General features: G+C 34.3%; 1 protein-coding gene across 1 annotated transcript; it reads right to left on the bottom strand.

Annotated features, from left to right (window-relative positions):
* Positions 1 to 115: 115 nt before the first annotated feature.
* LOC123539517 (chitin synthase chs-2-like) lies at positions 116 to 27947 on the bottom strand. The gene is made up of 28 exons (XM_045324172.2): positions 27838 to 27947; positions 26079 to 26332; positions 25651 to 25904; positions 25188 to 25318; positions 24498 to 24639; positions 23817 to 24025; positions 23134 to 23543; positions 20998 to 21109; positions 18365 to 18531; positions 18115 to 18214; positions 17708 to 17874; positions 16840 to 16919; positions 16398 to 16497; positions 15680 to 15833; positions 14786 to 14996; positions 14171 to 14371; positions 13560 to 13652; positions 11342 to 11646; positions 10522 to 10686; positions 9493 to 9628; positions 8439 to 8571; positions 7646 to 7836; positions 6075 to 6261; positions 5578 to 5764; positions 4747 to 4899; positions 3806 to 4005; positions 3098 to 3268; positions 116 to 941 (listed from the first exon to the last, which is right to left on the bottom strand). The coding sequence occupies exons 1-28, from the start codon at positions 27838 to 27840 to the stop codon at positions 698 to 700; spliced, it is 4860 nt and encodes a 1619-aa protein (XP_045180107.2). The 5' UTR covers positions 27841 to 27947; the 3' UTR covers positions 116 to 697.

The following is a 27947-nucleotide window of genomic DNA, read 5'->3' as shown; positions in this document are numbered from 1 at the left end:
GTAATAAGGTCATGATTGTTATTGTAGTTACATTGTTATATAAGAGCAATCTTGAACATTTTGAAGTATGTGACGGCCTTCATTTTTATTTTCACACAATTAGCAAAACCAAAAATATTTATAGGTCAGTTTATTAGTGACATGCATTGTATAAATTGAGCAACTACACTGCAAAGAAATTAGTTATGGGTTAAATAAATTTAGAATTAAGAAAATCATACTTTTCATTTCTAATCAATAAAAGATCTCTATCAGATACACCATGCTACTCTTTTTTTTTGTTTTTATGTATATTTATGGTCTTTAATGATATAAATTCGATTAATGATTTTAATCAATTAAGTAGTGCGCACAATTCTTAAATGTGCTGCCTTAAGGAAGATCAATGGTTATCCATGTGTTAATCATGTATATTCATCAATACTCAGTCCTAAAGTAATTTAAAAGCAAACTATTTCGTTTTAACTATAAGTATACTACTCTTTTTCTTCTTACTTTTATATATAGCCATCAAATATCATTTATTGATACTATGAAAATGCGCTTGAAAATATATAAAAGCTATACTGAAAAAGAAATCCTTAAGTTTCATCATACTGTTATATATATAATATGCACTTAAATATACTACAAAACAGTATATTCACATTTTGACTAAAGGCATTTGACGACAATTTTGAATGACCCAAATTTGATTTTATAGCTTTTCTGTCATATCTTCATCAACCTCATCATTGTCTGTTTTAATGCGTTCCTCTTCGTTCTCTAAATGTATAGTCACCTTCCGTGCTGATCTGGTACTTGGCTCTTCTTCTTCTTCAATTTTGTCCATTTCCTTCAGTGTTGACAGTTTTGTGGTATTTTGTAGCCTGGCTTTTGCTGTCACACGTTTCCACTGGTTTACAACTTCATGACCACGACTAAGAATTGATTCTTGGTATCTTAAAAAAAAATGAAATGAATATAAATTAAATCAATGTGACTACATATGAATGCAGCGCAACTCCTGGATATCAATGCAACAACAAAGCAATTTGTTGTTTTTCTAAGATGTATTATAAGTTTTGATAAGTTGTCGTAAGATACTTAGTAATAAAAGAAACAAACTGATTTTCAAAGGAACTAAGAGCAGCATATTATGGACAATGAATGACAATTAAGGCAATACTGAATTAAGGATGAAGATCGACTCCATAAATCATAATATTAAGAGTAAGTTACACAATGAGAAAAAATTATTGTAATGACATATAAAAATTTCAACAAAAACTGAAGTATACTTTGATATCATTGTTTTTCTCAACCCAATTGTCAAAAAAAAAAAAATCACAAAATACACATAAATATCTTGAATTTACAAGGGAGCGAATGTGGTTATGAGGTAGGTACTTCATGATAAAAATAAAACAACTTCTTTATTTTTTTATATCTTGGAAACAAATTGAATTGAATTTGACCAAACATCAGAAAGAAACCTCAGTGTCTACACCTCTGCAATCTGATACTTATATTTGCAGACTGAATAAAACCAAAATATTGGTCTTATTTTGTGAGCTTTTGAAAAGGAGTAGAGGTCGTAAAAAATTCAGGATTCGATTTATTTAATTATTATGTATGTTCTTAACAACATATTTCTATAAATATCTGTGAATGTTCATAACTCTATTGTTAATGTTTTTAAAAGATATTGCCAAAACTATCGAGGGTGTTAGAATTTTCAATTAGAGAGTATTATTATCGAAGAGATGGGCTATCAAATTCCATGCTATCATAAACTTGCAATAACAGAAGAAGACTCCGTCTATAGAGAATGACGGTCACTAGTTTTAAAGCGGGGAATCGTGTTAGGAATTTTTAACATTTGAAAGGAGTGGTATTAGAATTACCAATTACGTAATGTGTCCGAAGAATCAAATGAATTAGGATATTTTAAAAAGGTATTAAACAGCATCGTTTAATAGTATACTAGATTCATTTACGAGAAATGGCAAGAGTCTAACTATCCAACGATTGCTTTCAAAAGACTCCAACACATACACTTAACAAAATTCCTAATTGGTCAGTTTATATTGTATTACTATTTTGTTAATAATGCATGTATTTACAAGAAATTTCACATACCGACATTTGAATAGGTACTGCAGCTAATTATTGATTTATTTTTGGCCGACTCACGGCCAGCGTAACCGCATTAGGCGTTTTGACCAATATTGCATATTTTGCACGTGCAGGGCATGCGCACCAATATGCACTTGTTAGTGAACATTTTTGGCATTACTGACGAAAGTCCTACTAGAAATACACATATCATTGTGAAATTGACACAAGAGCAACGCGCCCGGGCTGTCGGAATTTTACAACAAAACTCAAAATCGGTCACTTCAATGAATTGTCCTTGGGTTAAAGTTTGCCAAAAGAGCGCGGATGGTAGATAACCAACGATTGAAGGTTCTTGTAAACGGAAATAAGGTTAAAAATGGAAATAACCATCAAAGTAACAGTTACAAACAAATTATATCAAAATTCCTTTGAAATTGCAAAAATAATTATTCACGTGTCGTAAATGTGTCCCGGCTAGCAACATTCCGACAGCTCGATCGCGTTGCTTTTGTGTCAATTTCACAATGATATGTGTTTTTCTAGTTGGAATTTCGTCAGTAATGCCAAAAGTGTAAACGAACACGTGCATGTTGGTGCACATGCCCTGCACGTGCAAAATATGTAATGTTAGTCAAAACGCCTAATGCGGTTACTTTGGCTGTGAGTCGCCAAAAATAAATCAATAATTAGCTGCAGTACCTATTCAAATGTCGGTATGTGAAATTTCGTGTGAATACATGCGTTATTAACAAAATAGTAATACAATATAAACTGACCAATTAGGAATTTTGTTGAGTGTAGGTTTTGACTGTTTACAATCGTCCTGAAATGGCGTATATGTTTTGGCGTATATGTTTTGAAAGTAACGATGAAATTTAAAATAAAACCCTGTAAATTGCATGTGCGGAAAACAAGACAAATTTCGCTAGCTTGTAATTTATTTTTGAAACTTTAATGTAATAGAAAATTATTATTGTATTGATATTAAGTTTAGTACCTTGGATTATGTGACATCAGGGCAAGTGTTCGGATATTACTTTTGTCAAATCCACGAAACGTCCTTCTCAAATCTTTTAATTCATCTGTCTCGGATTTAGTATGGGACACCTTTGTTTCACCTTTTTGCTTTGTTTGGTCCTGTTCTTCTTCCACAAAATGTTGAAATTTCCTGATAAATTATAAAGAATTGATATGTATAGCTCTTCGGTACATATTACCTAGTGTTTATAACTGTCTGATTTTTAAAGAACACCGTAAACAATTCTTGGAAAGGTGGAAATTCAATTCCATGATAAACAGTTTACGCAGTGTATAGCAATGTTTTAGTCTAATACAAACGTTAACAACAAGGTACACTTATATAACAATTAAAAGGTACGCCATCAGAGTTTGGTCAAAATTCTTGAAATATAAATGTAACTTCATGTGTTAGCAATAGTAAGTACTATTCAAAAGACGAAACAATGTGAATATTAAACATTTGTAATCTGTAAAATTTTAACAAAGAACTATAAAGTGTTACCCATACTTTTTATATGAGAAATAGCTAAACTTAATATCATATTCATATTATATCAGTTCCAGTACTTTATGGTTTTTTAAAACTCAACAATGTTTTTATGTGCTTTGGAAATTATTATATTCTGACGTAATCTGCTGGCCGGTCCCTTGATAAAACATAGTTCGGACGATGACCTATACTCACGTGAAGTTCTTGATAAATGTTTGATTTAGAGTCCCGTTTATTTGCTGCTCCCTGCTTCGGCGAGATAATTTAGACCAAAGTTGTGACTTTTTAGGCCCATCTATTGGTGTAGTCACTTCGTTTAAACTAGTGGCAGACGATTGTCCTGACAAGGTTAAATCTTCTGAGATAACAGATTTTGTGTCCTCCTCTCTTTGTTCCTGAAATGCAGAGCGTATGTATATATGTTATTTGCTGAGAATATATTTAGTTGCATATTTATTTTTAAGCTACGTTGCGGTAAATGTAAAGGAAAGAGCAAAAGATCTCCATGTGTTACTTTTGGTACATTTTTGCCAACAAACATCTATTTATGACGTAGGCAAAGACTCAAAATCAGAATGATAACAGCAGATTCTATCAAATAAGTGTAATAATAGATGTATATTTTCACAAAGCCGTGTGACTTGTTCGAAAGAAATTCACTATTTACATTAAATACACTTCATTCGAATATTCAGGTATTTGAATAAATCTTCTAATTATATAATTTAAAGAAACAACCGCTTAATACAGTGTTTATACTTAAATGAATATGTTCTAACTTGAAAAACAAAACAAAAAATAAAGGACTTTCATAGTTGTCGAGAAACTTCTACAACATTTCCCAGTGTCTTTGGAAATACGGAATTTTTGAGTGCATAAGAGAACATTCTCTGACTTTATATCTTGGTAAAATTACATTCAATTTTTTGACAATGTTTTAAATTTCTCCAGTGTTAGAAATCTGATTAATATACGGAATATTGAGTTAACGTAAATCATTCAGTGACAAGCATATTTCAGCTAATTGAGGAATTATTTCGACTGTATCCTCGGAAACTTAACATTAATGGAGTAGTGATACTCTATTAAAAAGGAATAAAACAAACAAAGACTTAACTGTGGTACATGAATAATACCTGCATTTGTTGACACAGTTCTAGGCTTTTTTTAACACTAAGCTTCTCGCCTTCAAACATCACATGTTTACGGCGAAACGTTATTTCGGTAATTGAGCAGATTTGAAGGAAGGTTGTGAGGCGATGTGAAATCATGCACACGAATTGAATAAACTGTAAAAAAAGAAAATCAAACAACATTTGATAATAAAACAGAACTCTGGAGCCTAACACGTCACGAAATCATGTTTCACTTAAACGTTTCAAAACATTAACAACTATGAAATATAGTTCATTTGTTCGCTAGGTTTTGTTTGAGCTCTGTTTTTTCAGCAGTATCTCAGATATATAAAATTGGTCACTTAACTTAACCGGTGTCTCTGAATTCTTAACCACAATAGACATCCGCAATGTACGTTATCTGCCATATTCTCCACCTGAATACGAGATTCGTTAATAATATTTTCAAGAGTTAGACACATTAGATCATGACATTTGCTTAATCGTGTATACATTTGTGTTGAAAACAACTGACAGTGGTAGATTGTTTAAAAAATTAACGGGGGGCTCCGTGGTCGAGTGATTAAGGTAGCTGACATCAAAACACTTGCCCCTCACCGATATGGGTTCGAGCCTCACTCGGGGCGTTAGTTCTTCATGTGAGGAAGCCATCCAGCTGGCTAACAGAAGATTGGTGGTTCTACCAAGGTGCCCGCTAGTGATGAAATAATGCACTGAGGGGCACGTGGGGATCTTCCTCCACCATCAAAGCTTGAAAGTCGCCATATGACATATAATTGTGTCGGTGCGACATTAAACCCAACAAAACAAATAACACAAACAAAAACTTACCAAAAGTATTCCGAAAATAGCAGTAAAGGCCATACTAATTGGCTCAAATGAACCCCCTGCATGTCCTGTAGAGCAAGGCAGTTTCTGTGAGATAGTTCCACCAGAATCAGCGTTTACCTGTTGTAAACTGAACACTATCGTCACAAATAAGGCATTAACAAGCAGGAAAAACAGGCATACAGTGTTTCTGAAAAAGAAAAGGTAGAACAAATTAGTTCATATCAATTTGACTAACATATAATAGTAAAATATTTAGTGCAATAATAAGACATTAGGCAAGTAGTGAAATCAGTTAGCTCAGTCAGGTGCATTAACTTTAAAATTGAAATTTGAAAAGATGTTTGATGCTTCAAGTGATTCAAGTACGGTTATCAGCGTCGATGAATTTAGGTGCATTTTTTTTAATAATATCATCAATTTTCATAAAGTGGTAAACATATAAAAACTTAAACTAAAATTAAATGTTGCCGCATGCTTGTTCAGTGGATCAAAACTACCTCAATTCATTTAATTTTTTCTGGATATCATCCTGAGCCTTTTTGTCGCCTTCCAACGGAAACAAATATTTTTCGATAAGCTGTTCCCAGAAATCCTTCTCCTCTTTGGACAAATATTCAGTTGCCCCATCCATTAATTTTGCATCATGAGTCCAATGTTTATGCTGTCTGTCAGATAGTAGCTTGACTGGAATTGTACGAGGGATTCTTTAAAATGAATGTCAATTGTGGTCATACTAAAGTATCAAAACTGACGTTAAGCGTTAGTTCATGTTGTATCTTGATTTCATTATTTATAAGCATTACTGACGTATAATTTTTTATCTGAAAATGATTACTGCTAGGATAACAATTTGATCTTCAACTTCGTCGTAGCCCGCCCGCTTAGCTCAGTAGGTAGAGCGTTGGTCTACGGATCACGGGGTCGTGAGTTCGATCCTCGGGCGCGGCGTATGTTCTCCGTGACTATTTGATAAACGACATTGTGTCTGAAATCATTAGTCCTCCACCTCGGATTCATGTGGGGAAGTTGGCAGTTACTTGCGGAGAACTGGTTTGTACTGGTACAGAATCCAGGAACACTGGTTAGGTTAAATGCCCGCCGTTACATGACTGAAATACTGTTGAGAAACGGCGTTAAACCCAAAACAAACAAATAGACAAATCAACTTCGTCGTTTAGATATATTTGTCTTTTACCTTGCGAAATATTTCTGATCAGTTATCATCAGAAAATAATTGATCATATAAAGATGATTTTAATATAATATTATTAACAACTGATATGGTCTATTAAACTCGTAACACCCCATAGCCCACGTTTATGCGGAAAGCTGTTATACATGTTCGGTGCCAGGGGCAATAAAAATCTCAATGTAGAAACACCCTTCTGGAGTTACTTCCCTCTTAATGAAGAAAACTGATATATGTAAATAAGAACAAACAAAGGGACGGGAGCCAGTCTACCTTTGACCAGGACATGTTTTGATTGAGACTGTTCATTTGAAGTAATGAAACGTATAACACCCCTTATGCACCCTAGCACCGGTTTAGGTGAAACTCGATTGTACATGTACATAAAAACTGAATAGATTCAAAGGACCAGAAAATATAGCATAGTGAGTACAAGCACAGATTTTATGACTGCCACACGGCACTAAACACCTGCTATTATGATAGGGAAACTTAAAAGGAGTATTCGGCATTGCAAACTATTTGAGCCGTGCCATGGGAAAACCAACATAGTGGCTTTGCGACCAGCATGGATCCAGACCAGCCTGCGCATCCGCGCAGTCTGGTCAGGATCCATACTGTTCGCTTTCAAAGCCTATTGGAATTAGAGAAACTGTTAGCGAACAGCATGGATCCTGGCCAGACTGAGCGATGCGCAGGCTGGTCTGGATTCATGCTAGCCACAAACCCACTATGTTGTTTTTCTCATAACACGGCTCATTTCATAAATAACATTGTACAAAACACTTAAAATGAAAATGATTCCGTTTATAAAAAGCTTGGACTAAAACGCTTTTATGTATTTTTAAGATTTTCTGAATGTTATATGTTTAGATTTACCGGATTCTTCTTTCATATCTGACTTTTCAGTATTATCAGAAAAATTAACATGGCGTTCAGAAATGCCGCCTGTGTCATCCTCCTCCTTTGGTGTAGTAGGCATTCTTGATTCCATTTCATCTAAACGTTCTAGAATTGTCATAAGCTGAATTTCATCTTTAGGTTGAGTGTCACTTGGGCAACAAATACACCTATATAAAAGTACGTCATTTAACACTTTTATTTATTATTTATATAGCTATATTTAATAACATTTGATAGTATGCAGATTGTTGGTGAAAGAATGGATTGTTGTAAGAAATTAGAACAAAGACAAAATAAACTTAATGAACAGATAATAATAATCAAGTAATACAATAAAAATGCTTTTGTTTCAGGAGCCTCCGTGACCGAGTGGGCAAAGTCAATGACTTTGAATCACTTTTACTACAACGCCGCGCTGTCGAAACCTCGCTTGAGGTCATGTGAGAAAGTCGTTCAGCTGCCTTGCGGAAAATCGGTGGTTCTACCAAAGTGCCTGCTCGTGTTTGAAATAATGACTTGGGGGACAACTGAGGTCTTCCTCTATCAAACAAACCTGGAAAGTGACCTTGAATAAAACACAACTTAAAAGAAGACAACAGATGTTTGTTGTTTAATTGAAAAGTGACAATAAAGAAACTAGTATAAGAGATGAACATCAGCGAAAGCAGTTAATTAATTTAAACATTTTAAACGTCAACAGTAAAAATGTCGACATATTAACATTTTGTGAACAAGTATTTTCAAAGGAAGAACACATAGTTCACTATACCTGAATAGATTACCAAATGAGAACATATAATCGGATTTCCCAAACTTATCAGACAGGCCGACTTTTTCAAGTAAGTCACCGATTGCACCTTTCTTCTCTGGTTGCATTTTATTTGCACTTGACTGATGCTGATCTACAATGTATAAAGTTTTGCGGTATGTAAGCGCTTCTGATCATTAACATATATTAAATAAAATAAGAGTCTTATTTCCATTGATATCAATCAAGGTTGCAATCAGAATTAATCTAAGAAAGCTCAAGGTTCAGCACCACTTTTAATACTTCGATTCGCAGAGCAAACTTGGTCACTTTAGTCGGAAAATTAAATATCTTTACCTGAAAGCAAAAGATTAACTGATTTTTTGTTCACAATCTGTGACATTTATCGTTCCAAAAGGGGTCGTCGCATACTCGTTCTGTCAGCCTTACGAGGCTGTAAATTTTGTCTGACTCTGGAATTCGGGGACAAATTTCTTATTTGTGGAATGATACGAAATTAATCATAAAAACGATATATTTAATACAGCCGGTTAAATAAGTCGGTAATGCACACGCCCTGAAAACGAAGGGTCACGGGTCCAAGCCTGTCTAGGTGCACATTTTATAACCCTGTGATATTTTGGTGCCCAATTTAACGCCAGGATTATATTCATTTTTTTCTGCGTCACTTTTAAGTTCGAGAACGACCTTCAATTTACTGAGGGAATGTGTCACGATACTGAACTTTATTACTTAAAAGGAGAAAAAAATGTCTAGCCAAATCTTTTTCGCAGGCCTACTTTCTGACTGGATCTGATGTGCTCTGTGCTTCCTGAAAATCTACGCTAACATTTTTACTTTTTTTTTTACTAGAACCCGTGGTCGCATGATACAAGTTTTATACTTAAACGACTGATCTACCTACACACAGTCTCCCCCTTTTTAATAGTTCAGTCTTATTCCATGACGCATTATCTCGTTATATTGAATTTAATGGGACAGATAACAAGGATTAAAATTTTGTGCACACTTATGATAGCCATGATTACTAGGTTGCTTATTATTTATAGCTTACCTGCCATTGGTTTTGGCGTTTCTCTTGTACCCCAGGATACAATGTTTAGGTTTCCAATTGAATACAACATTAGTAGCATTGACATCGAAGGAATTGCCAGGAAATACAGAAACCCATGTATGATGCACCAAAACTCCTACAAAATACAAATTACTAGTGAAACTTAACATTTATAGCACTAAGTGCATTCTTACCATAACAAGATTAGAAACTGTTGTCACTTTTCTAGACTGATGTTTAAATAGAAACACTGGATGTGTGTCCACAAAGATTCATGCAGTAATTTATAGTTTATTACATAAAACGGGATAAAGATCAAAAACCTTGATAATTCTTATTTGTTCTTCATAGTATATTTCGGGATTTAAAATCATTATTTTATGACACATATATAACGCTACTATGCACGTGACAGAACAAAACCGGAACTAGAAATTGTTATTTTGCTTTGAAACGTCATGACGTCTCCCCTGTTTACCGTGGATATTTAAATACACCTTTGTAAGAAAAGTGTTCTCTACAGAAAGCCACTTATTTGAATTTATTTTCACTATTTCATGGGACCCCATTGAAATAAGTGATTAGTTTTACTTTGATGGGTCATCCCAGGTGTTAAGATCATATCTTTATTCGATGTCATAAATTATAAAATATACTTGACGTAATGTTTCATGTATTAATTAGCATATCTATTTTAAGATTTATATAAAATTCTAATCAAAGCATTTTTAATCTATATTGATTATTGCATACATGTATTTTTACTGTATAAGTTATATTTAGTTATATATTTTATGATCTTATGTCTAAATAAATTTGAATTGAATTGAATTGAATTGTAATTACTTGTTGAATATAGCACGCAAGAAAGAATCCAATACTGTCTGTAGATGTGGTTGGAACTATCCGGCTCCCGGATAACTGTTTACAAGGTACTTCGACAGAGCCTTAACAGTTACCCAGGAGCCGAATATTCCAATCTACAGTCAGTGTAATATTCTTATATGGTAATGTTGTGTAAAAGAGTACCTGCGGATGTACAAAAGCTGCAACAACAAATACTCCAGCAACAAAACACAAAAATATGGTCGTGACGGAGCAGATTCCATTGTCAGCTATTTGTTTAATAAGTCCAACGATAACCAACATCATTGCCAATGAGTAGATTGTTGAGAGGATCGCCGCAAAGGCCAACTAATGTAAACAGAAATAGGTGAAATCTAAGTATCATTTCGTACTACATTGATATCCTTAAAACATCGCATTTCTTTTCCTCTTGCGATTAAGGCTGTCAGATGTTTCTTTTGAATATTATTGGAAGTAAATGAAACGGAGTCCTGTAAAACAAACCTTATTATCGAAAATATCTAAATGCAACAATAGCTTTGAATGTTATTAACAATTATGATACATAATATATTGGTAGCACATGCAGTATCCATGTCGCAACTGAAATACATTTCAAGAAGCTCTAACTGAAGATAAAACGTTAATACTATTAGGGAGATTCAGACCAACATAGACACGCATGCAACTTTTCAGGATGACACAGTTGTGCCTAGTGGGCACAGAGAGTAGTAACACTTAACTGTCTGCTCACGGTGACGAATAATAAGTTCGATAAATTGGCAAAAGTATCCTCATTCAGCTCTCAAGCGGAAATTGTCAAATGTCATACCGACTCGATGTTGTTCATATTGTAATTTTCCAACTTCAAATTCTGTTGGAAGAACTAGTGTGTCTCAAGTTACGATAGGGCAACTGGACAGAATAACAGACAGAAAAAGGACGAGGAATTCCCTAAAAGGTTAATTGTCGTATAATTTTAGTATGCAATGATATTACAAACCTGAACATTGGATTTAGCTACAAAGCAGAGTAAAATGAATATCCCCACTGGTATTAGATTTACGACTAAAATCCATTTCAATGCAATTGTCGGGTATGCCATGTTAACTGCTCCAATTATCATCAGAAAAATTGTTCCTGGTGTGAGTATTGATGAAACCATCAGGAACATTTGGTATGCAATATAAAGCATGGATATGTCGTTGTTTTTCATGGTAACTTTCTTGTAGTCAAGGAGGAGGTCTAGAATATTTGCCATCGTTGAAGGTGTCCACCGTCTTCTTTGATTGTAAAATTCATTGAAACCTGTACATATATAGTAACATTTTTCCTAATACTATATGTTCTCTCATTCATACGTTTGAGCATACATATTACAGTTCATAAATAGTAACACATGTAAGTTGAAGAACTGGGCTTTCACACGACATGATTACTTTTCATAGATATTCCTTTTTGAAAGGTTAAGAGTCAATTTAGGTTATATGGTGACTTATACAGCTAATGATGATATAATGGATAATATAAGAGATGCTGCTTATGTAAGTATAATCATAAAAATATATCAGAATGAACACAAATTCAGTTCTGATAATGCGACAAAATCTTTGTTTCTGGCGTTTGTTTTGTTCAAAATGCACATGAATTAAAAAATACCACTGAAATAACGCCGCTACAAGATTAAGTACCGTTAGTTTCATAAATAAACTGTCGAACACAGCCAATTATCTACATCAAAATAACGCGTCAAATGATATGAAATTTTTAACAACGTAACGTTGCATTTTGTTTGTTCCTATGCACTCTATTTTATGCAGTCAATTTCCGACAATACACAAAAGCGTGCTGTTCTCCATTTTTATTTTAGATGAGGAAACCGTTAGGATCTTTACAGACGATAAATACCATATATATGTATGTCAGTTTGTAAAGTCGAATCGGTTTTTAGCTAGAATGGGAGCAATCACATAAATGAGTGCTGTTTATGGGAATGTGTCGTATTGTGCGATCACATCATTTATAAAGAAGTTCAAGTGTTGACAGATTAGTGTTGATGACTGCCTTCATCTTGAAATATATTTGAGTGATGTGACGCTAAAAAGCATCACAAAAGTGAATGGTTTATTGCCACGGGATCCCGATTCACACGTACAAAAGAATGCTAGACGTGTCTCTGTTTTACAACCTGTTAACTTCATATAACAATCTTGAAGGTCATGAAAATTTCTACAAGATGGGTAAACAATATCTAGACAGGCGGACAAAAATGTATTTCAACATCCAAAAAATTGCTTATATTCTGTTCTAAATTTGGTCAAAAGATATTTTCATATTCAGACTGATTCAAGAGTTCTGTTTGCAATTAAAAGAAGTGGGACTGTAAACATGTCTATGATTATATACTCTGTGCTCAGAAAACTGCTGTCGGTCAAACATGATAACTCAATTATATGCATGAAAAACAGATTATTACCGCACTACTTGGTCCGTAACCCTAACGAATTGTTTAATGTTTCAACAATAAATGTATTGCAGAAATAATAAAATGACCGTTTTGGACTGCTAGGATAGTATCTAGAATATGTCAGAGATACTACTGGAGCATTCAGAAAGCGGGGAAAGATGTATTCGTGTCAATGGGGTTTTTAATGTAAAAAAAATAAAATGCGAATACCATCCCTCATCTTCTAACAAACGCACTGTTGTCAATATAAGAAAACATTACAAATGTGATACAAACCGATAAACATGATAAAAAGATTGTTTTTGTTTTTTTGTTCATTTTATTTCGACACAATTAAGGTCATGCATGTATGGTGAGATTTTCAGCTTTTTATGTTAATGGAAAAGCCCATGTGCCAATATGAGCATTATTTCAATCATAAATTGGCCCCATGGTAGAACTGTATGCGTTTAAGGCCAGTTGCACTGCTTCCTCTCATGACGAACTCTACACCACCCTATGTGGGGTTCCGAACACACTTCGACATTTAGGGGTGGGACGCAAATGATTTGAACATAGAACACTCCCCCCGCGGAGGGGTCCATTTAAACGTTATTTAATACAATAGAGTTATATAGTTTATTGAAGAAGGATGACTTTGCAAAAGGTGGATGTATATAGATTCTATGTGTAAATGAGACGAAATTCATTTAAGCTTTCAAAACCATCCTGCTCGGCAGATAATGGCATAGTGTAAATGTTGTTTTACAGTTACCTTCGGGAGCATAGGTAAGAGCGTCCGATGCAGCGCAATATTCCACTCTGTATCCTTGCTGTAGGAGAAGTGTACATAGCCATCTGTCTTCCCCTTAAAACGTTATGAAAATGCAATAAAATACTAATATATGTTTATCCTATGTTAGGTGATTTGTAATTCCTTCAAACATTCAGAGTTGACCTACAACTGAATTTAATTTAATTCTAATTTAAGACAGTTCAGAGTTGAATGCAAATGAATTGAACCACGAAGGGCTTTGCCCGAGAAGCATCTAAACATTGAACCATGGTCAATCAGACGATACATCACAAACTTTAAAATAAATCTTGCTCGTTTTCATTTCTACTCAGTTTCATTTATCCGACTAGTAAAGACCTGGGCGTCAGAAAGCTAATTCACTCCGTAAAATACGTCATAATATTTTCTCCAGAGTCAACTCTTGAACCGCTGTGTATCGCATACGATATAACGCTTGAGTTCCGTCTTTCTTCAACCGACAGGAAAGAGCCGTGTTACATTATATACTGGTTTTGTTTTTCTAAATATTATTGAAAATGACAATATGAAAAACAAAATGGAACACATTAGAAAAATAACAGGGAAACAACCTTGGTCATACTGAACGTAATGTCTAGGCTCAGTTGGTGGGGTTGTATATCGATTCATTACATCGTCGTCCATCAGTGAAGATCCTCTAAACAGGCTGAAACACCCTGGGCTACATAGTACGCATCCAATTGTATGTTCTGTAGCCTTCTGGAGCCAATGACTGACAGCGTATTCAAATTTCTGGTACCAAACCATTGGTCCTGAGAATAAAAACATTTTTGGTCCTGAGAATATAAACCGTTAGTTCCCTAGACCAGCATAATATATGTGATATCCTAAAATCAGACTCCTAAATATCTAAGACTAAACAGATAATTATCATATGCATGTGAATAGTTATTGACATGAAATTCCAAGATTCCGCGAAGTCGATAGATAAAATAACAGGCGACAGAAGTGCAGTGCATTCGTTCACATACTGTACTAGACCCGAAATAATAACCTTTACAACACAGGACTTTAAACTTCCAAAATACATTTTAATCCCTGTTAAGTTTTTTTTTTCTTTTAGAGGTATACAGAAATGAATGCCAACACTTCACAACATTGTAAACGCTAAAACCATATTTTAATCAACATTTCGCTTTGCAAAATTTGATTGGGAAGCAACCTACCATTTCCGATTGGATGAATCCTTCCACAAGCTGCACCCACACTCGGATTTAGTTTCATTCTATCAACAAGAAGTTTTAAAGCGGAAGGCTGAAAGTCGACGTCTCCATCAAGAGCAAGTATGAATGTATTTTTCGCGATCGTTTCAAGACGATCTTTCGCTCCACCCAGTGAAAGCAGTTTGTGAGCAAGAAAGTAGTACAAATACATGACCTTCAATTTGATATAAATAAATTTAGAGAATATATATTTTTGTGATGCATATGTCGCGTCTTGTTCATGTATTACGTATTCTCGAAAATAAGGATGTGACATCTTTGTCAAATATGAAATATTACAGTCATCATATAATCAGTTACCAAATTAAAGAGCTATTGCGAGTTTAAACATATCGTATATATCATATACATATTTCCAAAGACATAGAAACTGAATATATTTACTTACATTGAAACTATTGTCATATGCTGGTATGATAAGAGTACAATGTTAATATATTTGAATTGCAATGAAATTAAACGACAGATTCTGCCAAATGAGCTAGAAGACATAAGAGATATTACACTTTCCATAACTTCTCCTGCATGGAGTCAATTACACCGAGTCTGTTATTTCGGTTGATTGCATTCTATGCTTCCAAAGAATCTTTTTATCAACTGAGCCGAACCAACATAGTGCATTTGCGACCAGCATGGATCTAGACCAGCCTGTGCACAAACACAGACTGGTCAGGATCCATGCTTTTGCTAACTGTTTCTCTCATTGCAATAGGCTTTGAAAGCGAACAACATTGATCCTGACCAGACTGATCTTGATCCATGCTGATTGCAAATGCACTGTGTTGGTTTTCTCATGGCGCGGCTCAATTTTATTTACATGACATGACAGATACGTACTTGACTCCATCGTTTCCTGTTACGTATCTTAGCTTTGTCTTTTAAATGGGCAATCAGTTTATTTCCACCAGGTAGTCTCCAAACTAGTCTTCCCCCATAAGGCGTTTCAATCTTTGTCGGTGGTGAATTTTTCATTTTCTGTCCATGTATAGAACTGAGAACAAACCAGAATGACACTTACATTGTCAAACACGTTTATTTGACCTTGTTCCTTTCTTTTGATATGATGCTAGTTATAATTTATTTAACGGCCTCGCTGATATGATAAAGAAATATATTTGTAAATGTGCTTAATTACATAGTTGATTAATTGATTCCAGGTGAGCGCAAACTTTCTAAAAAGATAACATGTCTAGTCGAAGAAAGTCAGAACAGTGTGCATATTGTTGAAAATCCACCGCTTAGTCTTAATCATTATGTTTGGTTTCTGATGCGTTTCGCCCAGACCAATAATTACTTTGTGATTAACCCGCGGTCCAGTGCGATGCTATATCATTATACTGTTGAACCAGTAGACAGGGCTATGATATGAATTTGATAATGAAAGCGTATTTAACACAAATCCTTGAAAACGACTGAATGATTTACTCAGTATGATTTATGTCAAATGCCGACTCAATTGTTATTTTAATCTGCAAAACAAAATGCTTGGATATAAAACTTGATTGTGAAAAAGAGGTAATAAAGAAAACAAAATGATAATAGTTCCATTAAGTACCTCATTGCTTGATCGATGCTTTTCATTAAATCCTTAACATAACTATTAACTTCGACAGAATCACCGCTGTACGTAAATGCGTCATCAAACAGAATGTGAGCTGTAAAATAAAGTTGGTAACCAACGTTCAGACTTATGCTAACATTTAATAATATAAATAGCGGCCTTGTGGTAAATCCTGTATTTAAAAATCGCAGACACTTTAGAATTTGAAATACAAAAACAAATCGGTTCTCAGTGCACAAATTAACAGATAGAAGCCATGTCCAAAACACAGGAATATCCAAAGTAGGTGTATCAGATTTGTGATTTACTAGCGCAATACATTGAAGCAAATGTTTTATTGATAAGCAATCATTGTTTACTTGTATAAGTTTCGATAAACCGTTGCTGATAATTTGTTGCTATGGCTATAAAAATAAAAGGAAATTACTATGCATACCTTCAAATTCATAATAGTCGGGATCTTTTATAGCAAAGAAAAGCTGCAAGTTCCTTCTAGCGCACTGATCTTTATCAATTCTTAAAACATAGTACATATAACAGTGTGAAAGTTGTCAAATAGATGCACATGAAAATGCTACGATATATATAATATTATATAAGTTTCAAATTATTTGGGAGAAAACTAATATCGCTTGTTCTTAAACTTTAACACAGTTCAGTTCGAATAAAGCTATATAAAGTTAAACACTACCAATTCGCATACAAAAAGTGCAATTTTTTTTTAAGAAACTGCCCCCATGTACTGGCCAAAGATCCCTGAGAAAAACTTTTACAGCAACTCTTGTTTTGGGAAGTATATTGTACCATTTGATAAACAAACACATTGTATAAATGAAAATCCAAAATGTTGGCATTTAATGTTTCGAATATTACTCGGCTAAAGACGAGACGTTGTACTGATGCCGTCATTAAATTTGTAGCGTTTACTTCATCTGTTCATTCAACAATTTATAGTATAAACATTTGTTAAGTTTATTGCCTGTTTGTTTTCTATCACAGTAATACTCGATTCTGGATTTATTAAAACGGTTCGAATAACTTTGCACAAAACTGTATTTGATACCATTTAATTCTGTTAAACGTTGTGCATAATATACGTATAAACACAATTGAATAATAATTGCTGAATTGAAAGCTTGGACTGCAAAGTCATTTGTCATTTGGAATTGACATAATGATTTAACGACCGACTGCTAGGGGATTCGAGAGGTGTTGCACATTTAATTACCTCTCACGAACAGAGTCAGTCAAAACAAGTCTGCTACAAGTTTTGCTATGTAGCTTCTACATATATATTATTTTACCTAAATATTGACTTTAATATCTGTGTCATCTCTTGTATAGTCTCATGCCACATTGTTGCGCACAAATAGATAAACGGGGTATCATCTTTTCTTAGGGGACTCCATTCGTCCTGTTCAGGTCGCCATTCACCTAGGTTCTTGGGTATTGGTAATTCCACAAACTTTTCCTTTCATAATATCAAAATTTCTTTCACATAGACAAAACAACAAGGCATCTTATGTAGACGATTCCGAAATATCAAGGATCCTTCAAATGTATATATACATATATCATCACATAATATATGAAGACAAGAGTTACATGTAAGCATGGCTTTTGTTAAGTAGTTTTACATTTTAACTGCATCTGAATAGAAATCAAACTGTTCTAAACCTACCTCGTGCTTTTAAAACAACATTAAAGCTACCTTTTCATCGTGATGAATTCTGATTTCCTCATCCATTCTCTTGTTTAAGAGTAGCGATTGATCCAAAAATATGCCACAATAAAGCTGGCGAATGAACATTCTGAAACATCAGACAATAAAGGGTTAAGAGATATGACAGGTGGTGTTATAGATTATGAAAGTTTGTGAAACCCAAACGAAATTTATCAAAAACCGACAGAAGACATATAATAATTTGAGCTCGCTTGTACACATTCAATCTTATAATTACTTTTTTCCTGGTTGCATTCGTTCTTTAGTTTGCCTCCATATGTAATTCGTTACTGTCAATACAGAAATGTAGCCTAGAATGCTTGCAATAATCATTGTCCAGTCAAAGTCAAGACCACCTGTCCATTGCGGAAAAGGCAGAAAGCAGCCATCCGTCATTCGGAGTTCCTACAAAATCGGAAAAATCTACCTTCATTTGATGCTGTACACCGTATCAAAGTCACAGATATGACAGTTAGAAATTACCAATGTCAAAGTGTATCATAGATTCTAACATTATTTTGTCACATTAACAAACTAAGAACTAGAAAATGCTTTTGTAAAAAAGCGCATGTCTCCCCCAATGCAAAGTCCTATAGGCAAGAAGTCAATAGGGGTCAGGAGCGAAAGTCAAAGAGACACTGATGGTTGGCTGCAATAGGGATCATCTACTTGGCATGTCCAGTCATCCCGCTAAATTTCAACACTCTTGGCCTAGTGGTTCTCAAGTCAGTGTTCAGGCTCCTGTGACCTTGACCTTTGATCAAGTGACCTCAAAATAAATAGGGGTCATCTACTCTGCATGTCCAATCATCCTATTAAGTTTCGACATTGTAGGTCAAATGGTCCTCAAGTTATTTCCAAAAAATGATTTTACATGAACAGGCCAATGTGACCTTGACCTTTAATTGACTGACATCAAAATCAATAGGGGTCATCTACTCTGCATGTTCAATCTTCCTATGAAGTTTCAACATTCTGGATCAAGTGGTTCTCAAGTTATTGATCGGAACTGGTTATCAATGTTCAGGCCCCTGTGACCTTGACCTTTAACGGAGTGACCCCAAAAACAATAGGGGTCATTTACTCTGCATGGACAATCATCCTATGAAGTTTCAACATTCTGGGTCGAGAGGTTCTCAAGTTATTGATTGGAAATGGTTTTCCATGTTCAGGCCCCTGTGACCTTGATCTTTCACAGAGTGACCCCAAAATCGTTAGGGGACATCTACTCTGCATGACCAATCATCCTATTAAGTTTCAACATTCTGGGTCAAGTGGTTCTCAAGTTACTGACCGGAAATGGTTTTCAATGTTCAGGCCCCTGTGACCTTGACCTTTAATGGAGTGACCCCGAAATCGACAGGGGTCATCTACTTTGCATGTACAATCATCCTATGAAGTTTCAACATTCTGGGTCAAGTGGTTCTCTAGTTATTGATCGGAAATGGTTTTCCATGTTCAGGCCCCTGTGACCTTGACCTTTGATGGAGTGACCCCAAAATCAATAGGGGTTATCTACTCTTCATGACCAATCATCGTATGAAGTTTCAACATTTTGAATCAAGTGGTTCTCTAGTTATTGATCGGAAATGGTTTTCAATGTTCAGGCCCCTGTGACCTTGACCTTTGACAAAGTGACTCCAAAATCAATAGGGGTCATCTACTCTTCATGACCAATCATCGTATGAAGTTTCAGCATTCTGGGTCAAGTGGTTCTCTAGTTATTGATCGGAAATGGTTTTCAATGTTCAGGCCCCTGTGACCTTGACCTTTGACAGAGTGACCCCAAAAACAATAAGGGTCGTCTACTTCAGCAGCCCTACAACCCTATAAAGTTTGAAGGTTCTAGATCAAATGGTTCTCCAGTTATTGCTCGGAAATGAAGTGTGACGTACGGACGTACGGACGGAAGGACGGACGGACGGACAGGGCAAAAACAATATGTCTCCTGGGAGAGACATAATTCAAGCAGTATATGTTCTACCTTAAGCAAGCGTACTGATCTGCGAGACCCCATAACTACGTTAAATAGTATCGTATGAGGTCAGGTTTATAGCCAAAGGATGAATGTAGATCAGGATATTTTATCAAAATATTTCGTTTAACTGGTCGAATAAAAATAATCATGCCTTCATGTAGCATATATTCATATATATCGAGGTAATTGCGCCGAAGCTTGGATATTGAAGCACTTGTCCTGACACCTTCATGCTTAGATAACTACGCATCTGAACAATGATATAACGATGTAACGACATTGATGACCCAATACAAATATTGCCAGGTAACCGGGATACTTATTGCAAAGTTGAAGAAAAATGTGTCAAGTAAACAAAATGTGACTTAAATAATTGTATTTTGAGTTTGCTTGTCCAAAAATAAAAAAAGGTCGATCTTTCTAAGCTTAGATAGAACAGTCTATACGACACAGCCACATCAAATCGTTCACGAAATCTCATTATGTATAGGTGTCCATTTAATACCATTTAACATAATACTGCTTATTATTGCTTATAATAAAAGTTTCTTTCTTTTCATAACAGCACTCGGTGTATGTACACGTGTTTAAATAACAATCGTTGTTAGACAGGACCTATACCAAGTTGTCCTTTTTTGTCTACCGACCAGAGATACTTTTACAATCAAACAAGTGCGTAAATTCCAAAATACAGGACTGGTATAATGCTTGCTGTCAGGTGAACATTACTTAATGAATAAATCGATTCCCTCTCTGCACAAATTACTGAATTGCATACGGAAAACTAGGTTTTACAAGGCAAGTATTATTCCAAATGGTGACACTAGAGACGCTTTTTGGAAAATTTGACAAACTTGCTGCATTAATGTGTGTGGCAACCTCAATGTTCTTACCGTATGTGCATAACCAGCTATCATACATGCTGCTGTGATCGGCGTAGACAGAACAAGTGGAAGAGAAAAGCCTGGTATCTGTGCTAGAATCTTATTGGCAGTTACACAGCATCTTAAATAGAAACATATTACGTTGGTTTTAAACTCAAAAGACTGAAATGAATACACAGTTAACGATATTTGCGTGCTGAATCTTGCCATGAAGTATTTATTCCCTATCTGTATTAGAGAGAGTATTTGTCTCTTGTCTACATTTAACAGAGTATTTATCCCCTATCTACATTAGATAGAGAATTTTCCTCCTGTTTACATTTAATGATAGAGCATTTGTCCTCTAACTACATTAAACAGAGTATTTTCCCTTATCTTCATTAAATAGAGCATGTGTTCCCTAGTTACATTAAGTAGAGTCGCAGTGGCCATAGTTTTATCAGATCTAGTGGTTCCAATGTTGTTTGAGCGGTGGATTTTACGCAGATCAGATGGCGATATATGGCCGATACAGTGTAACTTCCGAAATCCGGATCTTCTGAAAACCGGAAACCTTTGAAAACCGCACAAAACTCGAGGTCCATTTTTTTTTCTGTTCTTATTTCTATATAACATTAACTTCTGAAAACCGGAACTTCTAAATTCTGAAAACCGGACGATTTTTGAAGGACATTTTATATTTTAACACTGAAATTGACTTCTGAAAACCGAACAACAAAATATTTGCCAGATTAAAATTGTCACCTGTTAATCCAAAAACGCCGGTGGCAAGTTGTCAGCATTTGATTTTGTTTATCTGTTAGGGGCCCACATGTATTTTGACACGCTTTATTATCACAATGGTCATTTGATGCAAAAGTAAGGAAGTAATCAGCGGTTACTTTCATTTGTATTCAATTTATAAAAACGTGATGAATTAAATATCTTAAGTGCGAAAAACTTTCTTGATGTTTGAATGAAAGAAAGATCTGTGTTTTAATTGATTTAGATACATCGTTTAAACTATGCATTATAATGTTAATTAAATATTGACGAACTCTGGACTCCAAAGATGGTAAAATGTAAGTGGAAAATGTTTACGTAAATGCTATTATTAAAGATTTTTTTTTTTTGCATTTGTTAATTATGTTTTTATTATTCTTCGTGTTTGTATTTTTTTAATTAATCAATTAGTTAATTACTTTATATTTACTTGTAAAATTATAAAGGATAATCATCTCGTTCATCCTACATGTAAGAAAACATAACTCTTGTGCAAACATCCACTTTGCCTACCAAATTTCAAACTTCTGAATTCCGAAAACTTCCAAATACCGAACTTTTATACTGGTCCGGAGGTCGTTCGGTTTTCGGAAGTTACACTGTACTACAAATTTACGGTCTTGTACGTATGATTTAAAGGAATTTCTACCCATTAGATAAGGAATCAAATGAAACCAACGGGTGCACCTGAAGCGCAAATGTGTCCATTCTTTAGCACACGTGTCCATTTAGCTGAGATTTGTGTCGTTTATTCAAACACTATATTTGATTCGATATTGTCAAAACTGTAAAAAAAAGTTCCTTTCCCTGCCGGACTGTACAGAAGTGTTCGAATAAACGGCATACATCTCAGCAAATTGAACACATGTGCTAAAAAAGGACACATTTGCGCTTCAGGTGCACCCATCGTTTTTATTTATTTGTTGTTTAGCGGGTAGAGATTCCTTTAAATTATACTTACAAAACCGGAAATTTATAGTATCGGTTATATTTTGCCATCTGATCTGCGTAAAATTCGCCGTTGAAACCACTTGATCTGATAAAGCTATGACCAGTGCGAGAGTAGTTGACCCCTATCTACATTAAACAGTGTATTTGTCCCCTATCTTCATTTAAAAAGCATTTATTACACATGTATAATGTATGACATGTAATAATGCAGACAGTTTTATTAGTAGGGAAAGAATAAATGTACAAATGCGTAAAACGGGTGCCAATTTGAAAACTAAAGAATAAAACTTGTGAAAGAAGTAACTGCTATTTATGAGGCTCTGTTTATGATCTGATGTGATAACTGCAAAAATGAAATGCTGAAGATTTTCTAAACATTAAACTTATTTCTCTTTTGCAAATAAGTTACAGTATCCCCCTCAATATACTAACCTATAGCAGAACAAACTTGCTGCTATATTAACGACAGCTATATATAACGGCAAGTATTTAGAACACGTGCCAATATATATTTCCGTTACAAGTTTCGTATGCCCAAGAATTGCAGATAATAGATAGGAACTGTTATCGGTTGCAAAAGTCTGATTGTAAACGGTAGTTATTGTTCCGTTGACTGTGGCGTTGTCTGTTTGCACATATGACGAGATCGAAAGCTTTGTAATGACGTTATAAAGCGTTTGTATGCACGTGACTCCGTCAGCACAATCTATACCAAATATAACTGATACAAGGCAAACCGTAAGTATTGTTTTCCATAAGCTGACAATGGCAACAATTTTCGTCCTTCTCCTAAAAATCTGCATTTTCATTAATCGAAGACCAGTTGCTTTGTTGTCTTTTCCCTAAAAGCATAAGTAATATACGGATATATAAGCTTTTGAATCATTACGCTGCGAAAAAAAAAATCTAATTAACATAAAAATGTTGCACTCCAGTGACATGCATGAAGTCTCGTTCGCACGCGTATCAAAATTCACATAATTATTATACTGCTATAGACATATATTTATAAAAAGGTAATACGTGATTGATGGTTATTTAATTTTATTTAATTCGTAATTGTGTAATTGTATATAGTCAGAAATGTTTAAATAAGTAAGATAAATTATTAGTACCATCGGAACAAAATTTTCCCACCACACAACGGACACTAGTATTGGTGACAAAACCGTTAATAATATCAATGAAGGGTTCTTTTCTAGCAAGTCTTTGTCCATACGATACACAAAGAAAGTCCACAATGCTATTGATGACACACTTGTAATTAGTGCGCATAAAGACAGCAACCGCCTGACAAATTTATTGCCGGACGTGGTGTTCGCTTCTGAAAGAATATAATCAATTTGTCTTTATACTATCGTGACTGTAGACATTTTCCTTAAACCGATACAGACATGGACATTAAGGAAATCAGAGTTTCGGCAAAGGTAGAAAAAACAAACCGAAAAGGGCATTCATTCGGTTATTCAGCATACCATAAAGCACTCGTTATTTCAATATTTTGTTTATGCACATGTATGCCCATTTCCTTAAGCAAATAAATCAAAACTTTCCTTTCTTTTTGGCAATTAATTATGTCATTAAATGTCGATACGTAAAAAAGTAAACTCTAGTGCATCTCCATAAAATGATGAGTTACTACAATCTTTGCAATCGTTGCTACTGTAAAGGATTTATTTCCAGAAACGTTCACTTCAGGGGTAGTATATTCGCTGTTTTGCTAAGCATATTTTTGAATAAATCGATATGTTTGTATTGCAAATGTAGTATATTGTGTGAAACAATAATATACTTACCGAGGTAGAGAGTCTTCAAAAGAGACGGAATGATCGCTACACTCATACAAAACAATAAACCGCTGACAGGATCCATGTTTGGTAGTAACACAAAGATGAAAATACTTAGCCCTACTGAGTGGAGAGTCTCGGCGAGTAATGTCTAGAAATATCAAAAACAATTAATCAAATCTAAATGCATTTACAACGACGACCAAAGGTATCTATTTTATACATTTATTTGTTTGCCTGTTTGTTTGATGCAATAGGTTTTAGGTCAAACTTATACTGGTCATGAAATGTGGCGACTTTGTACCTTTTGATGGCGGAGATGAAACACCTTAGGTGCACACCAAGGTATGACAGACACACAAAAGCAGACCTGAGTAGCAATATCTCAGCGAGACAGATGTATGACTCATATAAACTGAGCGAGATAAAAGAGGCGAGGGAAATACGAGTTGAAACTAGGGACCTTACATAATCAGCCATGGAGGCTAATTATCTATTTGTAAAACTTATTATTTTAGAATGCTTGATGAATGTTTAATACAATCAAAGATAAGTAAAAAGCGAAACCTTTAAAACTTATGAGAAGTAAATAATTGTCGATTAATATTATAAAAAGCACATAATATATATTCGATCAACTTAAACGGCAACCTAAATAACTATGTATTTGCATATGTACAAATTGGTTGAAAATCTTACAAAACAGAGTGGTCGGAGCTCAATGGGCTTCATCTTTTTGAACATGAGTTTCCATAGACTGATTGCTACGTTAAAAACGTAAGGTGTGATGACAATTAAAACCAGCGCCCAAATGTTCGTTATCGCAGTCTCTGCAAAAGAAAAGGAATTTAGATAGAAAAGTTGCTGTTATCTACGCAAGTTTCATCTAGAGTAGAAGTATTTCTTTAACATCTGTTTCAAACTTTAGATCAACATCAATATGGTTAGAGTATATCTTTTTTGATTTTTAAATATGAGGCGACACACATGAAGATTACAAAATGCTATTTCTGCAGATATAAAAAGACAGCTAATGTGTTAATGAAGTGCAAGATCATTCACAATGTAACATTGATTTCAAACCTAACGTGCAATAACAACGTAAAAATGAAATGTATTCGTAGAGACCATAAACGAATTTTAAGACATTTGAAATGCTTACCAGAAGTGTAGTATTTGAAGTGATAATTTGATGTCTTCATTGTAGTATTTCTTACTGAATTCGGAGGAAATATGTTTGAAATAAGGATGAACAAAGTGCTTTTCGATAGAACCAATGAACACAACACGCAACAGAACAGAAAAATACAGAAAAGAACTTTGGTCACTTTGAAAACAGTCTGCCAGAATTCATCCTCATTTGGAGCTACGTTGTCTTTTGAAGTTGTCTTAAAAACATCCCATTTGTATTTTGACCTGCAATTAACGAAATTACTGCATGTTGCAGATGCTTATCACTTATTTTTCATCAAAAATGTAGATTCTAAAATAAAGGTACCAAATGTAAGTTTTAAGTACATATAATATAAACATATTTATTTCTGAGGAAACAAGAAACGGTATATCAAACTGAGTAGTAATAAAGTTTACTTCGATCGTTTTGTCTGTTTCCGCTTTCGCACTTCCGTCGACACATCGTGTTCTAATACACGCGGGGTCCTGTGTTCAATAGTTCTGTCAATGAAATCTTCTTCTCCAGAATCCTCTCCATTGACATCTTCATCCTCTTCACTGTAACAGACAGCTTCATCCATCGGCGTGTCCTGGAAAACGGGATTTATGTTTCCCTTTCCAGCATGAATGTTTAGTTTCAGTGCGTGTGGGTTTTTAAAATCTGCGTATGCCTAAAAAAAGAAGGAAATAGGAATTGATATAAGTAATTTCTCTGATGTAATTTGCTTTACCGTGGCTAAAATGTTTCTAACAGCTACTTTACTGAAAAAGATTGAGTACCCACCAGTCTCTATCTTCTCATATGATAGATTTATGAAACCAGTTGTGTTTATCTACCAGATAAGTTAAAAAGTTAAATTGTCATTTTTATCGATTTCCACACAAATTCATACGCATTCCAGCCTGTACTAAAACATCACGTGCGAATAGTAACCACCTGTTCTAAAGACCACAAAGTTCACTTTGACATTAAGCATTTTCAGCTGATCTTTACTTATGAATGCAGTCAGATATTTTGGGCTCTCGCAAGAAATTGTTTTTCCAGTATTAATTGTACTATAATTGTTGAATAAAATGGTAAGAATTTTCTGGCTCTTTATAATGAAACATTTACCTGTTCCAATTGTTTGTTATGTATAGTATATGCAAAAATGAGAAAACTACTCTGAAGTTATACGTTTTATAATTTATGATTTCAGAATGAGATTTTGTTTAAATACATGCTCGTTTTTTTATCAGTAGATTATTATGTCAGTCATCGCGATAAACATATAGGAAGATGGTACTTGAATTACTTCCAGCTACTGATATCATGCAAGTTATGGACATGTTACAACAAAGATAATGGTCATAAGATATAAGAAGTATTTACACAAGAGAACAGCTTAAATTTGCTACAAGTTACTAGCGAGATTGCCGTATCTAAAAACCTACTGCTAACTGAAGTAGTTTGAAATTTATGGTAAAATAAAATGTAAATTGTTATTGCAAAAAAAGTATAAGAAGTTATTCATCAATAACTATTTAAAACAGCATAAAATAAACCCTTTATTCGTTTAATAGTAGAAAACATGTTTTTTTTATGTATTTACATCTTTTCATTAACAAATATATACATATATAGGACAAACAAACCTATCTATTATCTTTACTAGATAAAATAGTACGGAATGCACCGTCTACACAATTAAGCACATACTTTTTTCTAATGAAAGATTTTATTTTCTGATTGTAAACAATCAATTCAGATTTTCAAGCAAATAAATAACAGTTTCAATTTAAAGCATAGAAGGGCAAGTTGTTGGAATGTGTTTATATACCCAAACTCGTTCGGTAAATAAAATATTAACAATACCTCAAAACACGAAACCTAAAATATTTTATTATCTGTCAAACGAACGAAAAATAGTCAGCAGTATGTATTACTGTATAACAGTACGCAGAATGTGCTACGCATTTTCAGTTTAAATGAAAATCTGTTTTTTACTTTAATATCTGTCAGTTGTAAAAGAATAATCAACGTTTTCTTAGCAGTCCTAAAACAAAATGTTTTAGTTGAAACATCAGAGGTATAAGAATGACATGAAATTATAACGAAATTTCCTACATATAAAACTTGTTAAAGATGCTTTATAATATATAATATGAAATAAAAGTAGATAAAAAGACAGCTTACCATTTGTAATGCGTGGTGGATAATAATACTTGTAAATAGCTATCAACCGTCTGTTATCATGTAACCCAGCTCTTATACCCCTCTTCAGCAAAAGTTAGTAGCTGGTGTCA

This window comes from Mercenaria mercenaria, chromosome 18 (assembly GCF_021730395.1).
Source record: "Mercenaria mercenaria strain notata chromosome 18, MADL_Memer_1, whole genome shotgun sequence".
In the NCBI taxonomy this organism is placed as follows: domain Eukaryota; kingdom Metazoa; phylum Mollusca; class Bivalvia; order Venerida; family Veneridae; genus Mercenaria; species Mercenaria mercenaria.
Note: the sequence above shows the minus strand (reverse complement) of the source record. Positions and strands in the feature narration are given on the sequence as shown.

Bases quoted from the DNA above. Each gene is read 5' to 3' on its own strand.
- LOC123539517 (XM_045324172.2), bottom strand. The intron at 24,640-25,187 runs GTAAGATTTTCA...TGATATTTCTAG, and splicing joins AGCTCCGACCACTCTGTTTT to ACATTACTCGCCGAGACTCT. The intron at 18,532-20,997 runs GTAAGAACATTG...CCGATTTTGTAG, and splicing joins TAGCTGGTTATGCACATACG to GAACTCCGAATGACGGATGG.